Source organism: Solanum pennellii, chromosome 7, assembly GCF_001406875.1.
Source record: "Solanum pennellii chromosome 7, SPENNV200".
NCBI lineage: Eukaryota > Viridiplantae > Streptophyta > Magnoliopsida > Solanales > Solanaceae > Solanum > Solanum pennellii.
The window spans coordinates 75359667-75373263 of NC_028643.1; the positions used below are offsets into that span (position 1 = coordinate 75359667).

Here is a 13597-nt window from a genome sequence, read left to right on the forward strand (position 1 = left end):
CAATAACGACTAGTTAAACTTGACATAGTGCATTATAAAATCAACCTTATAATATAGTGTTAATGCAGAGATCCCAATGTCAATTAGGCGGCTTCCATTACTTTTCTAAACTCCTTATCACCAACAAGGTAAGAAGCATCCTTCCATTTTATTCTCTCTTAATTAAATTATCTCCATTATAAGTCAACTTTTATAAATAACCTAACTTTGTTACCACTCTCTTTCTTTCCTTTGTCTCTATCTCTCTTCTTGTTGGGTCAACCAACCACGTTATTAACATTAATTATATGTCCCCTCTTCATTTGATTCTATTTTTTTTATATTTTTTTTTTATATTTATATTAAAATTCGATTAAAAAATACTTATCATTCCCGTTGAGTCATTTGATTCTTCTTTATAAAATGTAGTGCCATTCCCTCTTATAAACTCACCAACATTTTTCCAAAAGCTAAACAAAACAGAAAGCACAAAGTTTTCTCTCTGAACACAAAAATGGAAGAATTAGATGCTCTTTATCCACCAGATTCTGATCTTGATCTAAGTTTCACAAGTTGTGCTTCCATCACTACCACCACAACGGATCGTACACTCAGTGCGAGAAGCAGTTTAGCTCGTAGTAGTCTTACATTGAGCTTCAACGATCGTCTTTCATGTACGTCGTCAACAAACAATCCATCTGCAGAAATCCCCAATTTTCACCGCCGTGCACACCGCCAGCACGACCCGAATTGGTCTGCTATTAAGGCGGTGACCACCCTTTCCTCCGATGGCGCTCTCCATCTCCGCCACCTTAAACTCCACCGCCTTGTTGGGTCTGGAAATCTCGGCCGAGTTTTCCTCTGCCGTCTCAGGGATTATGACCATGCTAATTTTGCCCTTAAAGTTATCGACCGGGATTCGCTTACAGCGAAGAAGATTTCTCATGTTCAAACGGAGGCGGAGATTCTCTCCTCTTTAGATCACCCTTTTCTACCTACACTTTACGCTCATTTAGAAGTTTCACATTATACTTGCTTGTTAATCGATTTCTGCCCTAATGGGGATCTCCATTCCTTGCTCCGAAAACAACCTGGTAACCGCTTACCGGTTGATTCAGTCAGATTCTACGCAGCTGAGGTACTCATAGCACTAGAGTATCTGCATTCTCTCGGAATCGTTTACCGTGATTTGAAACCTGAAAACATACTTATTCGTGAAGATGGTCACATTATGCTTTCCGATTTTGATTTATGTTTTAAATCCGAAGTTTCCCCAAGATTAGATTTCACTACCCGTGTTCTAGAAGGATCTAGAAGAAGAAGAAGAAACAGTTGTTACGGTGACCGGCAACGGGAAGAAACAGTGACCGAGTTCGTCTCAGAGCCAACATCTGCATTTTCTAGATCATGCGTCGGGACTCATGAATACTTAGCGCCGGAGCTCGTCAGCGGCGCCGGCCACGGCAATGGTGTAGACTGGTGGGCGTTTGGGGTGTTACTATACGAGTTGTTGTACGGTACGACGCCGTTTAAAGGAAGCAGTAAAGAGTCTACCCTGCGCAATATAGCATCAAGCAAAGGAGTGAAGTTTTACGTAGACGAAACTCAAGGAGAAGAAGCTGAATTGAGAGATTTAATAGAGAAATTATTAGTTAAGGATCCAAGGAAGAGGCTAGGATGCACCAGGGGTGCAACGGATATTAAACGTCACCCATTCTTCTCCGGAATAAAATGGCCGTTGATCAGAACTTACCGGCCGCCGGAAGTACGGGGAATAACGATAAAAAGGACGAAGAGTAAGGCGCACGTGAGTCACGTGACGGGATTATCATCATCACCAAGAATAAGAAGGCGGTGTCTATGGAAAAAATTGGGTTATCTAATGAGGATTAAGGGATCTAAGTACAATTTAAACTCTAATCACAATTATTATTGTCATACTAATCACAAGGTTAGAAAATGTGCTTAAATCCATTTCAACCTTTTGTAAAACCATTTATATTGTTATTTTTTCCCCTTTTTTTGGGTATAAGTTTGTAAAGGAGGAGTTAGAGAACATCAATTTTGGGGGGAGATGTTCAAATTTTTTTCTTTTTCTTTGGTTTGTTTCCTTTTTTAAGGAAATTTCATACATATTTGTAAATGAAAAAGAAAGTTATGGAAGAAAAAGTATTTCTTTAATTATGTATTATTTGCTTCTGTAATTTTTTTTTACATGTTTTTCTCATTTACTCCAACTTTATAATCTATCTATAAGCATTTTTCTTCTCAAAATAGGGATAAGCATCACAGATACAACAACAACAGATAAAATATACGTAAACCTAACTACTATCTTACGAAAAGATATATAAAAAAGTTATTCCGAGTAAAACATGGCAATCAAAATGAATTTTCACTTCATTAAATTACATTTTTATATATATACATTGACAAAAATATCTTTGATTAAATATGATTGTCTCCTTTCCTTTTATTCCCCTAGCAACAATATAATCTTATTTTATAAAAAAAAGAAAAAGAAAAAAAAAACTCCTAATTGCTTTCCATGTTGTCATTTGTTGTTGGTGGTGGACAAAAAATGTTTGGTAATTTTGTAAAATATGCCATTGAAAAGAAAAAAAAAGTTCTTTAGCATGATATTCCTCACATATGCTAATGATGAGTTTGTAATATGATATTTTAATAATTAAATGAATGATTTTGTCCCATTTTTTAAAATTGTAAACTCCTGTTAGAAGTGAATATGCTCATCATAATGATGTCTTGATATTATTGATCAATCTTTATGTTATTGAAAACTTTACTTATGCTGGAAAACATTATTATGACACATTGAAATTAAACAAATTCTTACCGTCTTTATTTATATCAAGTATGAATAAAAAAATGTACAGCTTACCTATATATTAAATGATAAAAAAAATCAAAGAATCATATTGATTGTTTTTTTATACTTCATTTAAATATGTTTTTAATTATGCTATTAGCTATTATGTTGATTCTTCTCCAAATATGAATAGCTAGACGTTCATTTCAGTTTTTATGATAAAAGGCTATAGATCATTGATCGTGATATTTACGAGTATCAGATAATTAACAGTTAAACGTGGGACATCAAACTAAACATGAACATATGATGGCATGTGGGAGCAATATGGTATGATACCATAATTCATGCAAATTGCATATGGGTTTCCAAGGTTTTGACTTATAATTAGTCAGCAATATTTATTATTATTGTTAATTATTATTATTAATTAATATAATATGAAACCTAACTTTGGTGGATGGTAACTGGGAGAAGGGACCAAATTAATACTAGTAAAATAATTTAAGAATGGATAGAAACCTAATTATTCCAGAAGGTCTATAATTAATTATAAAGCCTATTTGCATATTAAATAAAAGTTGCTAGTACAGCTCAACATCAACCGACCACAAGAATTTTTTGCAAAAAATTAAGTTACAAGTTGTGAGACTAATAACAATGGTCCCTTTACTAGAAAGTAACATTTATCATTAATATTACTAACTATATAGTCAAAATTGCACATAAAAATTGGAAATTTTGTTTTCACATAAAAAGATAGTTTTTGCTTATATATAACAATTAGCTGATAAGATCTGATGTCCATTTACTATAATAGCCAACAGTAATCCTGACAAACGCGCTATTATAAAGAGGTCTGATTGTATATCCGTTAATCCAAGCATAAAATATGTTTTTTATGGAAACCAAGAATGCCAACTCTGACTATATATTATAAGATATATTTCAAAAATAACCAAATGATTAGTAACTGAATACTAATTAGGCAGTTAATGTGTAGACAGATCATAAAAGTAGATATTATAATTAGAAGATAAATAGATAAGAAATGCCAACTATAATTATTAGAGGGGAAGTATGGTATCAAAGGTAGTTGTGTGTATACATGAATAATGAGATGCTTCTAACTCTATTACAAATTTGGCAGAGCTTGAGATGAGCCACAACTTCAATTTTCTGTTTTTTTTTGGTCTATAGTTGGTTAATTAGAACCTGCAGAAAACATAAAGTGGATGCATTTTAGTTTTCTATGGATGATAATCTGAATCTATGTTGTTCCGACTTTAAAAATATCACTCGATGCATGTCAGATCTTCCGAAAGTAGTGTTTGATGATATTATGGAGAGTTCGCGCAACATTCTGAATCGAAATTACCAGACATGTATGGCATGAATACAGAAATGCTACTAAAAAAATGTAGAAACTGGTTCTTGTTAGTAAACAGACATGTATGTGATTTAGCTGATTTTTCTTTGTGAACATCCCTGCAGTATAGAATAATTCCTTTTATTATTAACTAAACTTAGAATTATGGACATGAAAAATGAGATATCCTTTCTTTTGGGGCTGCTATAAACGCAGGTATCGATCAATATGTGTTTAAATGATATACAATCAAACATCTGTATAACTGTGTTAGCTGTTCCAATATTTGGATCCTATAGCGAAATGTTGTTATAGAGAACATGTGATGTAACATAACATGAAAAATCGGTTACATAGGGAACACGTCTGTTATAGTGAAATGTTGTTATAGAAGATGACTGTTATAGAGAGGTTTGACTGTAAAGATTGAAAGTTAACGAGGAAAATGTTTTTATGTACCTTTATTAGCATCAGCTTCACTCAGAGGAGTTTCGGAGGATGGTGATGGTGGTGAAGTGCACACAGATTCCCGGGCTTCAATCAGCATGGCGATGACTTCTCGCATAGTAGGCCTATTGGCAGGGGATGTATTGGTGCAGAACATAGCAATTTTGAGAACTAGAGACATCTCCTCTCTTGTTCTTGCAACACTAACATCCAGTCTTTTGTCAAAAAGCTCAGTTAGTGCCACTCCTTCATGAATTGATCTCCTTACACAAGTCACCAAATCGCCTCCCTGATCGAGGGGTTGAACTGGAGACCTACCAGTAATCAATTCCAGCAAAACAACGCCATAACTATAGATGTCGCATTTCTCTGTCACTTTCATTGTGTATGCATATTCTGAAAGAAAGAAAAAAAAGCAAGAACTTAGTTAGCTTCTGTATTTAAGTTATGCTAATATAGTGTACCGTTTTCAGTGCCGCAAGACCGGTCTTACCAGGGGCAATGTAGCCGTATGAACCAGCAACTGCGGACATGGATTTTGAGTAAGGGAAGTCAATTAGCTTTGCCAAGCCAAAGTCTCCAACATGTGCCTCAAGCAATTCGTCCAACAAAATGTTGTTCGATTTTATATCCCTGTGAATGATATGTGGCTTACAGTCATGGTGCAAATAGCATAGTCCCTCAGCAGCTCCTAAGGCAATTTTGTACCTGCTATTCCAGTTTAGTAAACTAGTTGTCTTATTCCCATGAAGTACTTCCCCGAGGCTTCCGTTTCCCATGTACTCATACAAGAGAAGATTGCAATCTTGATGGTAGCAAAAACCATATAGCTTGACAATATTTCTGTGATTTATCTTACCAAGAGTACATAATTCAGCTTGGAAGCTGCTGTCAACACTCGCAGTTTCTCCTTGCGGCTTCAGCTTTTTAACTGCAACAAACTCACCATCAGCCATATGAGCTTTGTAGACAGTGCCACAAGCTCCCCTTCCTATGATCGCGCTGTCAGAGAAATTTCCAGTAGCATCAACAAGGTCCTGATATGTGAACCCTTTTCGTGGAAAGTAATGACCATTCAAGTCATCCGGCTTTACTTGATTTTCCACGGAAACAAATGCTGCTTTGTGGCCTCTAATGATCCTGCATATAACTACAATCAATATCAAAGAGATCACCCCAACAGTCGCAGAAACAGAAGTAATTATTTTTTGCCTAGAAGAACTGTGTTTCAACCAGTTTGACTTTGTAGCGATCAAAGGGGCCGGAGGAGGATCACAATGGATGGAACCAGACGTGCATAACCCAACATTTCCAGCAAAGTTGCTCGAGTCCATCCTTTTAAAGGCAGGCGTGTTTGGTACTGATCCCACAAGATTATTGTTAGAAAGATTGCATACTATCAGACTGATCAACTGCCCTATTGAAGTTGGAATCTCACCAATAAGCTGGTTGTCATTTAAGTACAATGTTTCAAGCATCTGCAAGTTCCCGAGGTCGCTAGGAATCGATCCGTTGAGTGCATTGTGACTCAGATTCAGAGAAATCTGAAGAGTTCCAAGGTAGCCAAGCTCAATAGGAATACTACCAGAGAAGAAATTGCCTCCCATTTCCAAATCCGTTAGTCGTGCTAGTCTACCTAAGCCACCAGGTATCTTTCCATTAAACTTATTATCAGATAGCTTAAGCAGTTCCAAGTTGACTAGCCTGCCAAGTTCATCCGGGAGATTTCCAGTGAACAAGTTCTTGCTAAGATCAAGCCTCTGGAGACTTATACAATTCCCTAATTCATGAGGAATATAGCCCGTGAGTCGGTTGGAGGAAACATTAAAAGCAACAAGCTTCACAAGTTTTCCAATATCAGGGGGTATTTTCCCAAAAAAGTTGTTACTTGACAAGAGCAACCTCTCTAACCTTCCAAGGTTGCCTACCTCTGGTGGTAGCAATCCTGAAAATCTATTGTGAAAAAGCTCAAGAGCTGAAAGGTTCTCCAGCTTGCTAAGATCAACAGAAAAACTCCCAGTAAGCAGGTTATCTCCTAGCATTAGCTGCTCGAGGGACTTGCAAGTCTTTAGGCCATAAGGGATATTGCCCGACAACTCGTTAGACCCGAGGCTGAGGAATGTTAACTTCTGAAACTGACAAAGCTTTGAAGGTATTCTTCCTTCAAGATTATTCTTGGATAGGTCCACTACAGTGAGATTGCTTTTGAGGCCAATAAATCTCGGAATAGGACCTTCGAGGTGATTGTCAAAAAGTTGTAAATTCTCCAAGAATGCAAGATGCTGAAACACTGCTGGAATTCTACCTGTCAAATTGTTTATAGACAAGTCAAAATTCTTAAGCAGCTTCAACTCTCCAAGCTCCTTTGGAATCTTCCCATGTAATCTGTTCTCGAAAAGGTGAAGCAACCGCAGATTAGAAAGCTGCCCCAAACTTTTCGGAATGCTTCCTCTCAACTGATTTTCGGATAAATCAATCTCAACTGCACTCAAACAATTTCCCATTTGCCATGGAATTGTTCCATTTAACTGATTTGTGTAAATGTATAGCCTTCTCAAATTAGTTAACTTTCCAATCTCTTTCGGAATTTGTCCACTGAATGAATTCTCATGCAACGCGAGTAATTCCAACTTACTGAAGTTCCCAACCTCAGGAGGAATTGCACCAGAGAATGAGTTAGCCCAAAGAATTAAGTTGATGAGGTTCTTAAGCCTTTGTAACTCTACTGGGAAAGACCCTTCTAGCCTATTTTCCGCTACACCAAGCACTTGTAAACTATCACATTCACTAACTTCAGCAGGAATAGGGCCAGACAGATAGTTTCGCCCGGCCCTGATGATCCTAAGTCTTTTCAATTTACCTATTGAAACAGGTATTCTTCCAGTAAGATTGTTACTATAAACAACAAGCTCCTCAAGAAGTGATAAGTTTCCAATATCCTGAGGGATTTCACCAGAAATGTAATTCTCACATAAGTAAAGCTGTCTAAGTGAGGTAACATTGCATAACTGGACAGGGAACTCTCCATGGAACCTATTGGTACAAAGGTTCAATTTCTCCAAACTACGACACAACGCGAAGTCATCAGGAATTTGACCAGAAATGAAATTTGATGACACATTCAATACTGTCAAGTAAGGAAGTTCACAAATTTTTGAAGATAAACTACCAGACAAGTTACGATTATCGATATTGAGAGAAATCACCTGATCATTTTTGCTACACTTAACACCATCCCATTTGCAAGGATTCAAGTCTGAAGTATTCCAACTTGAAAGATTGTTATCAAGATCATTAAGGGATTTTTTGAACTCCAAAAGAATAAGTCCCTCTTCATTTAAAGATTGAGCAAAACCAGTAAAGAAAAGAGGAATCAACAGAACAAATAACAAATGCTGTTGGATTGCAGAGTTACTATAACTTGCCATTTCCAAGGATAAAAGAGCATGAATGACATGCTGTTTAGTTTACACTAAGTCATGTCAATATTTTTTTTAATGGATGAAAACTAGGAAACTTATGAGTATGGCAATGCCCAAAAGTTGTAACAGAGCTAATGGCAGACCAAGAAACAGATACCATTAAGCAAGTTTTAAGATTCCAGGGCCCATAACTCTCAGTATACAACCCAACCCAAATTTCAAGAAGCAAAAGATCAAAAAAATGAAATCTTGAATTGTTTTAACCTTAATGACCACAAAAACATGCCACTCAAGACATGCAAATCACCAAGATTTTACAATATCAAGAAATGGGGTTTAGTTATAATATGAAATCTTGGATAGTATGCTACTCAAGACATGCAAAAGACAAAATACTACAAATCAAGAAATGGGGTTAAGCTATAAAATGAAATCTTGAAAAATAATGCCACTCAAGACATGCAAAGGACTAAAGACCAAGATTCTAAAAATCAAGAAATGGGGTTTAGCTAAAAATTAAATAAGAAGATAAAAAAGGGATGTGAAGACAGAGAAAAAGAATTGGCTAAAAAAAGTTGATTGATTGATAAGGCAAGAAAATGGAAAAGGACTACAAAGGGAGAGTCAACTAGAACTTTACAGAATGGAAGGAGTATTAGAACATGTGAGTGTGATATGTGAATGAATACAACTATATGATGATGATGATGATAAAATTGTTAACCACTTGTTGTTTTTTGCTTCTTCTTCCTCTTAATTTTCCATCTTTTTCTTGTTGTAATTCTAAAAATCATGATTTTATTCTCTTAGTTGGTCACAAATAGTAGTATTCTGTTGCTTTTTACACTATGTATGTTAAGTGTTGTTGAAATAAAGAGAGATAGAGATTGGTCATATGAAGTATTTTTTCTTTGAAGTTATCTTTTAGCCAACTATTTTTAAGCCTAACAATATGGGATTGTTTGATGTGGAATTCTTTTCCACTAGGACTCTTGGAATTTCCAACTTCTCTAATTACCTCTTTTACTTTTTTTTTAAATTTTCGATATTCAGTATCCATCATAAATAATTTTTATTTATTCTTTTTTATTTTTTCATTTTTCACTGGACGTTTCTATTTTTTTGGTATGTCTAATTTAGAGTTGGGCTAAGAAGTCCACTTTGACACTCCCTACCGAAGACAACTTTATTTTCCAATTGCTCAAATCATCCTTTTTAACTTTCTTATTTTTTATTTTTCACGTGATAACTTGTATTCATTTTCTAATTTGACTAATTTAAATTAGGGCGAAAAAGTCTACTTGTCTACTTTGGAGAGTAGAACGCTCTTTACCAAATATGATTATATTTTCGGGACTCAAATCGAGTTTTACTTTTTATTTTTTTTCACTTTCCATCTCATGTTCGATATTTGCTTTCTGGTTCTTCTAATTCAGAAAGTCATGGCAAGAAATCCACTTTAACACTTTCTATCAAAAGACGATTTTATTTTTGAGCTCAAATTCTCTTTTAAAATTTTTCTCTTTTTGCTTTTCATTCGATGTCCTATATTATTCACTTTCTAATCAGATTATTTTAGATTCAGACGAAAAAGTCCACTGTTAAAAGTAAAACACTTTCTATTAAAATTGATTTTATTTTTAAAACTCAAACCGAAACCTCTAATTAAATAATGAAGAAATACTTATCACTCTATCACGACTAATTAATTGCCTCTTTGATTTTTCACTAATTTATCTTTTTTCCTGTTACAAAATTGGAACTAGTCCACAAACGTCATGATATCTTTAAAGAAAATAGTCATGTTAGGGATATAGTCCATTTAGTAGTGGGTGGATGAATTGGAAAAGAAATGTAATGTTACATTGTATCCTACCACAAGCCAAACTTTCAGTAATGGGTTTGGCAGAAAAAATATAGGTTATTTTGGTAGGCACATTAATAAAAGTTCAAACAATCTTGTCTCAATCATAAAAATTAATTTTCTTACTTAGGTGTGTTCGATACAAAAAAGAAAATACTTTTTAAGAAAATAAATATTTTTTATGTATATTTAATGTAAATATAATCTAGATAAATACTATGAAAAACGAAGATGAGATAAGAGTATGGGTTAGTGGAGATGAGGGCTTCTCAATTGTTTTCCAAAGTCATTTTCCTCCTTCCCTAAAAAATAAAAAATGTATTTTCTAAAAAAACTTACTAATAGAATTGAAAAAATTTAATCATTTTTTTGTGAAAAATGTATTTCAGAACACACCTTTAATAAAAAATAAATAAATAAAAAATAGGTAGCTTGTGGTATGCACGCATCAAAGTTCTCTAATAAAACTCTCATCCAAATGACGCCAAATAATTTTATTTTATTTTTACCTTTAAATCACTGGTGATTGATGACTTGAATGATATCTAATCAATTAGATTTGTCGTTTAAAATTTTTAAGTAAATTTTACTTTTTTAATTCCGTTTTACATTATTTAAGATTTTAACACACTTGTTAAGAAAATTATTTGATAATACAAATAATAAAGGGTATTTAACTAAATAACCCATATCTTTGAAATGAGTAACAAATGAATATATGCTTTTATTTTTTAATGATAAAAAATCCACAATTTTGTATGGATGAGGTAAAATTTAAATCAACATAGGAAAGTATAAACTATACTATTCAAGTTCTATATAATAAACTCGATTCAAAAGGTTTAATTTTCTTAATAATACAAATAAGAAATTTCGAACTTTAAAGCTCCATTATGAAAATCTGAGTCTATCACCTCAAAGGATAAAAAAAAAAAAAGTTAATTGAGGTTGTGAAGGAATAAACATTTTCTTGGACTAAAGTTTTTATATTAAAGTGATAGATAAAAATGACTGAATATTAATAAGTTAAACACATTTGGTGTAGCATTTTTGTTAGTTACTTTAAACTAAAGTATATTGCGATTAGGAAAACAACTTCTTTTGCATAATTTAATCGAGTTAGAATGTAACAATATAATATATTCATCAACATACCTTATTTTTCGTCCAACAAACTTCAAAGCAGGACGGAATTAAAGATGGTAACTAGTTAATTCGATAAAATTCAATTGTTTTACCTCAAACTTTATATTATATTAAATTTTTTATTTAATATAAATAAATCATTTATCAAAAATTCAATAAACAAAATAATTATTCCAAAATAATAGGTTTATTTTTTGAACCCACTCCATATGGTTGACTAAACTTAACAGAAATAACATCACCACCTATATATATATATATATACATTATTATTTTTTCTATATACATAACAGCGTTCGACTAGCTATCCTGAGCTATATGTGATTTAACCACTGCTCGGGGTGATACGTTTGAAACCCTAAGAATGGAAAGAATTATGTTGAAAAATTCACACGCAAAAAAATAGATCTCTAATGCGTAATTCAAATTAAGTTGTGCATTATTTGGACACCGAGTGATAAAAAAAAAAAGTCAAGACACTACACATTTTAATTCTTATATGCGTTATTCAAAATAGGTATTTTACAGGACATGGGCTAAAGTATTCAACCCATCACCCAAACATGAAGAACCTGTGAATTTGTTTATGGAGCAGTAGTCCATTACCAAATTTTTAGCAAGCTGTTTACAATATTGCTGTGTGAATTAAATTTTACAGATGTTTTATAAATAAGTTGTTGTGAAGTTTTGGGCATTGAACCTTTTGTATGCGATATTTACTCGAATAACTTATTTATAGTGACAATATAAAGAAATTATCGTATTCTGTAGTTAAGAAATGCAATATCTTATATTTATTTTATGATCATAAGCTAAAAAAAAGAAGAAGCAAAGAACAAGAGAATCTCTGATTTATTATTGTCCTGTACGAAATAAAAATAAAAAAGATGTGAAACTTTCTTCACATAATTAGACCAGAGCATTATTAATTAAATAAAGGAAAGTTATACGTTTGACTGTTCGATAAAAAATATTTAATTGTTACACAAGTATAACATGTTATGTATCACTTTAATTATGTCGCATAAAGTTACATAGATTGCTCTTGAAAATGAGTTGATTTTGTCCCTTAACAACTGAACTTATGTCTAGTAAAACAAAAATTCTTTACAAATTGTTATATGTAAGACAACTCGAGGATATTAAATACACAAATATGTACTTATGTTCCATGGATTTTTATTTTTTCTTAAATTAGGAAGACATAAGTTAAAGACCAACACAAATAGTCATAAGTGAACTTTTGGGCCAACATGTTTGGAGTACAGAGGAAGAGGGACTTGATGACTAATAAAAGCCCACTTTATTTAGAGAAGAGGATAGTCTCCAGCCCATCATAAAGATTTCAATTTTGAAAGAAAATTGAATAAATGAATAGAGTTATTGGTTTGTAGAAATGCTAAATCGTTATAGAACGATTAAGATACTGACTTATCAATTTTTGCTTGTTATTGATTTGTTTATCGGTTTAACTTTAAGATTTGACATAACTAAAAAATATTGAAAATCACTTAGAAACAAGGTGACAAACCAAATAAACAATGCATATGAGTTCATAAGTTACATCTTCCTCAAAAGTAAACACTTTTAGATGGTAGAATAACCAAGTGTTTGAGACAACCAGAAATAAAAGTAGGAAACCAAAACTCTAAGTCAAGGACTTAATACACAAAATAATATAAATATAATTATTTAATTTACTACGGATTATCGGTTAATCCGTTAAGAAAAAATTTCAAACCATTAAAAATCGATAGCCCGAGACAAAAAAAATTGAAATCGTTATCAAAACTACTAAATCAATAACCAATATTAATGAATCAATAACTTTTTTCGATTTAAATTATCAATTTTGATTTGATTTTGAATGATTCTAGTCCAAAATACTTATCAATCATCTTTAATCTTTCCTCTCTCTTTTCTTCAAACTTAATTTATATTTGACTAAAAACTTTGACATTGTGAAATATCATATAATTATAATATAAAATAAAAATAAATAAAAAGTCTAGCTTGACAGTAATGTTTTGGAATATATTTCAGACCTCAACCATTTTTCCGTTTTAATTAAAAATTTTGCGAAAGGGACTTTGATAAACTATTTTTTCTTTTTTAAGTAATATATAAAAGAAGATACACATTGCTCCAGACAATGTCCACCACATACTACACTGTGCCGTACATCCCAAAGATATTTGATTTAAACGTGTGTTCTTAAAGCAATTTGTGAATTCTTGTATTTATACATATTATCTAAACATTTTTTTTTCAAAATAGTTGTCAATTTAAACAAGTAAGAGGAAAAATTAAAACTTTAGCTTTAGTATTCATTTATGAGCCACAAGACAAAAATTAAAGAATTAATAATGAACCACCAAAAGTTATATAAATTGACCTCTTTGTGACGAAAGCAATGACCTATAGGCTATAGACCAATTTATTGGTGAGCCGGAGAAGCATCTTTGTTAAAAAATTAGATTATATATCTAAAATAAAAATATTTTTTATGTGTATATATTACATATTTTTTAATTTCTAAC

The 13597-nt window shown here is 32.7% G+C and overlaps 2 protein-coding genes across 4 annotated transcripts; one reads left to right on the top strand and one right to left on the bottom strand.

The window, feature by feature from the left end:
• Window positions 1–368: 368 nt before the first annotated feature.
• Window positions 369–2092, top strand: LOC107024470 (serine/threonine-protein kinase WAG2). Its single transcript, XM_015225456.2, has one exon. It carries the CDS (start codon window positions 494–496, stop codon window positions 1946–1948), a length of 1455 nt encoding a protein of 484 aa, XP_015080942.1. The 5' UTR covers window positions 369–493; the 3' UTR covers window positions 1949–2092.
• Window positions 2093–3809: 1717 nt separating this feature from the next.
• Window positions 3810–8911, bottom strand: LOC107025903 (leucine-rich repeat receptor-like serine/threonine-protein kinase At1g17230). Of its 3 annotated transcripts, none has more exons than XM_027918691.1 (4): window positions 6064–8911; window positions 5119–5985; window positions 4638–5021; window positions 3810–4024 (listed from the first exon to the last, which is right to left on the bottom strand). In XM_027918691.1, the coding sequence occupies exons 1-4, from the start codon at window positions 8051–8053 to the stop codon at window positions 4014–4016; spliced, it is 3252 nt and encodes a 1083-aa protein (XP_027774492.1). In that variant the 5' UTR covers window positions 8054–8911; the 3' UTR covers window positions 3810–4013. The 3 variants fall into 3 exon arrangements, with proteins under 3 accessions (XP_027774492.1, XP_015082171.1, XP_015082170.1); XM_015226685.2 differs by having other exon boundaries at window positions 5119–5765; window positions 5859–8911; XM_015226684.2 differs by having other exon boundaries at window positions 5119–8910.
• Between the last annotated feature and the right edge of the window lie 4686 nt (window positions 8912–13597).

What these genes read in the sequence shown, in the direction of transcription:
- LOC107024470 (XM_015225456.2), top strand. Translation starts at nt 494, where the DNA reads ATGGAAGAATTAGATGCTCTTTATCCACCAGATTCTGATCTTGATCTA.
- LOC107025903 (XM_015226684.2), bottom strand. Translation starts at nt 8,053, where the DNA reads ATGGCAAGTTATAGTAACTCTGCAATCCAACAGCATTTGTTATTTGTT. An exon ending in ATACGGCTACATTGCCCCTG is followed by an intron (nt 5,022 to 5,118) that starts GTAAGACCGGTC and finishes TCTTTCTTTCAG; the next exon opens with AATATGCATACACAATGAAA.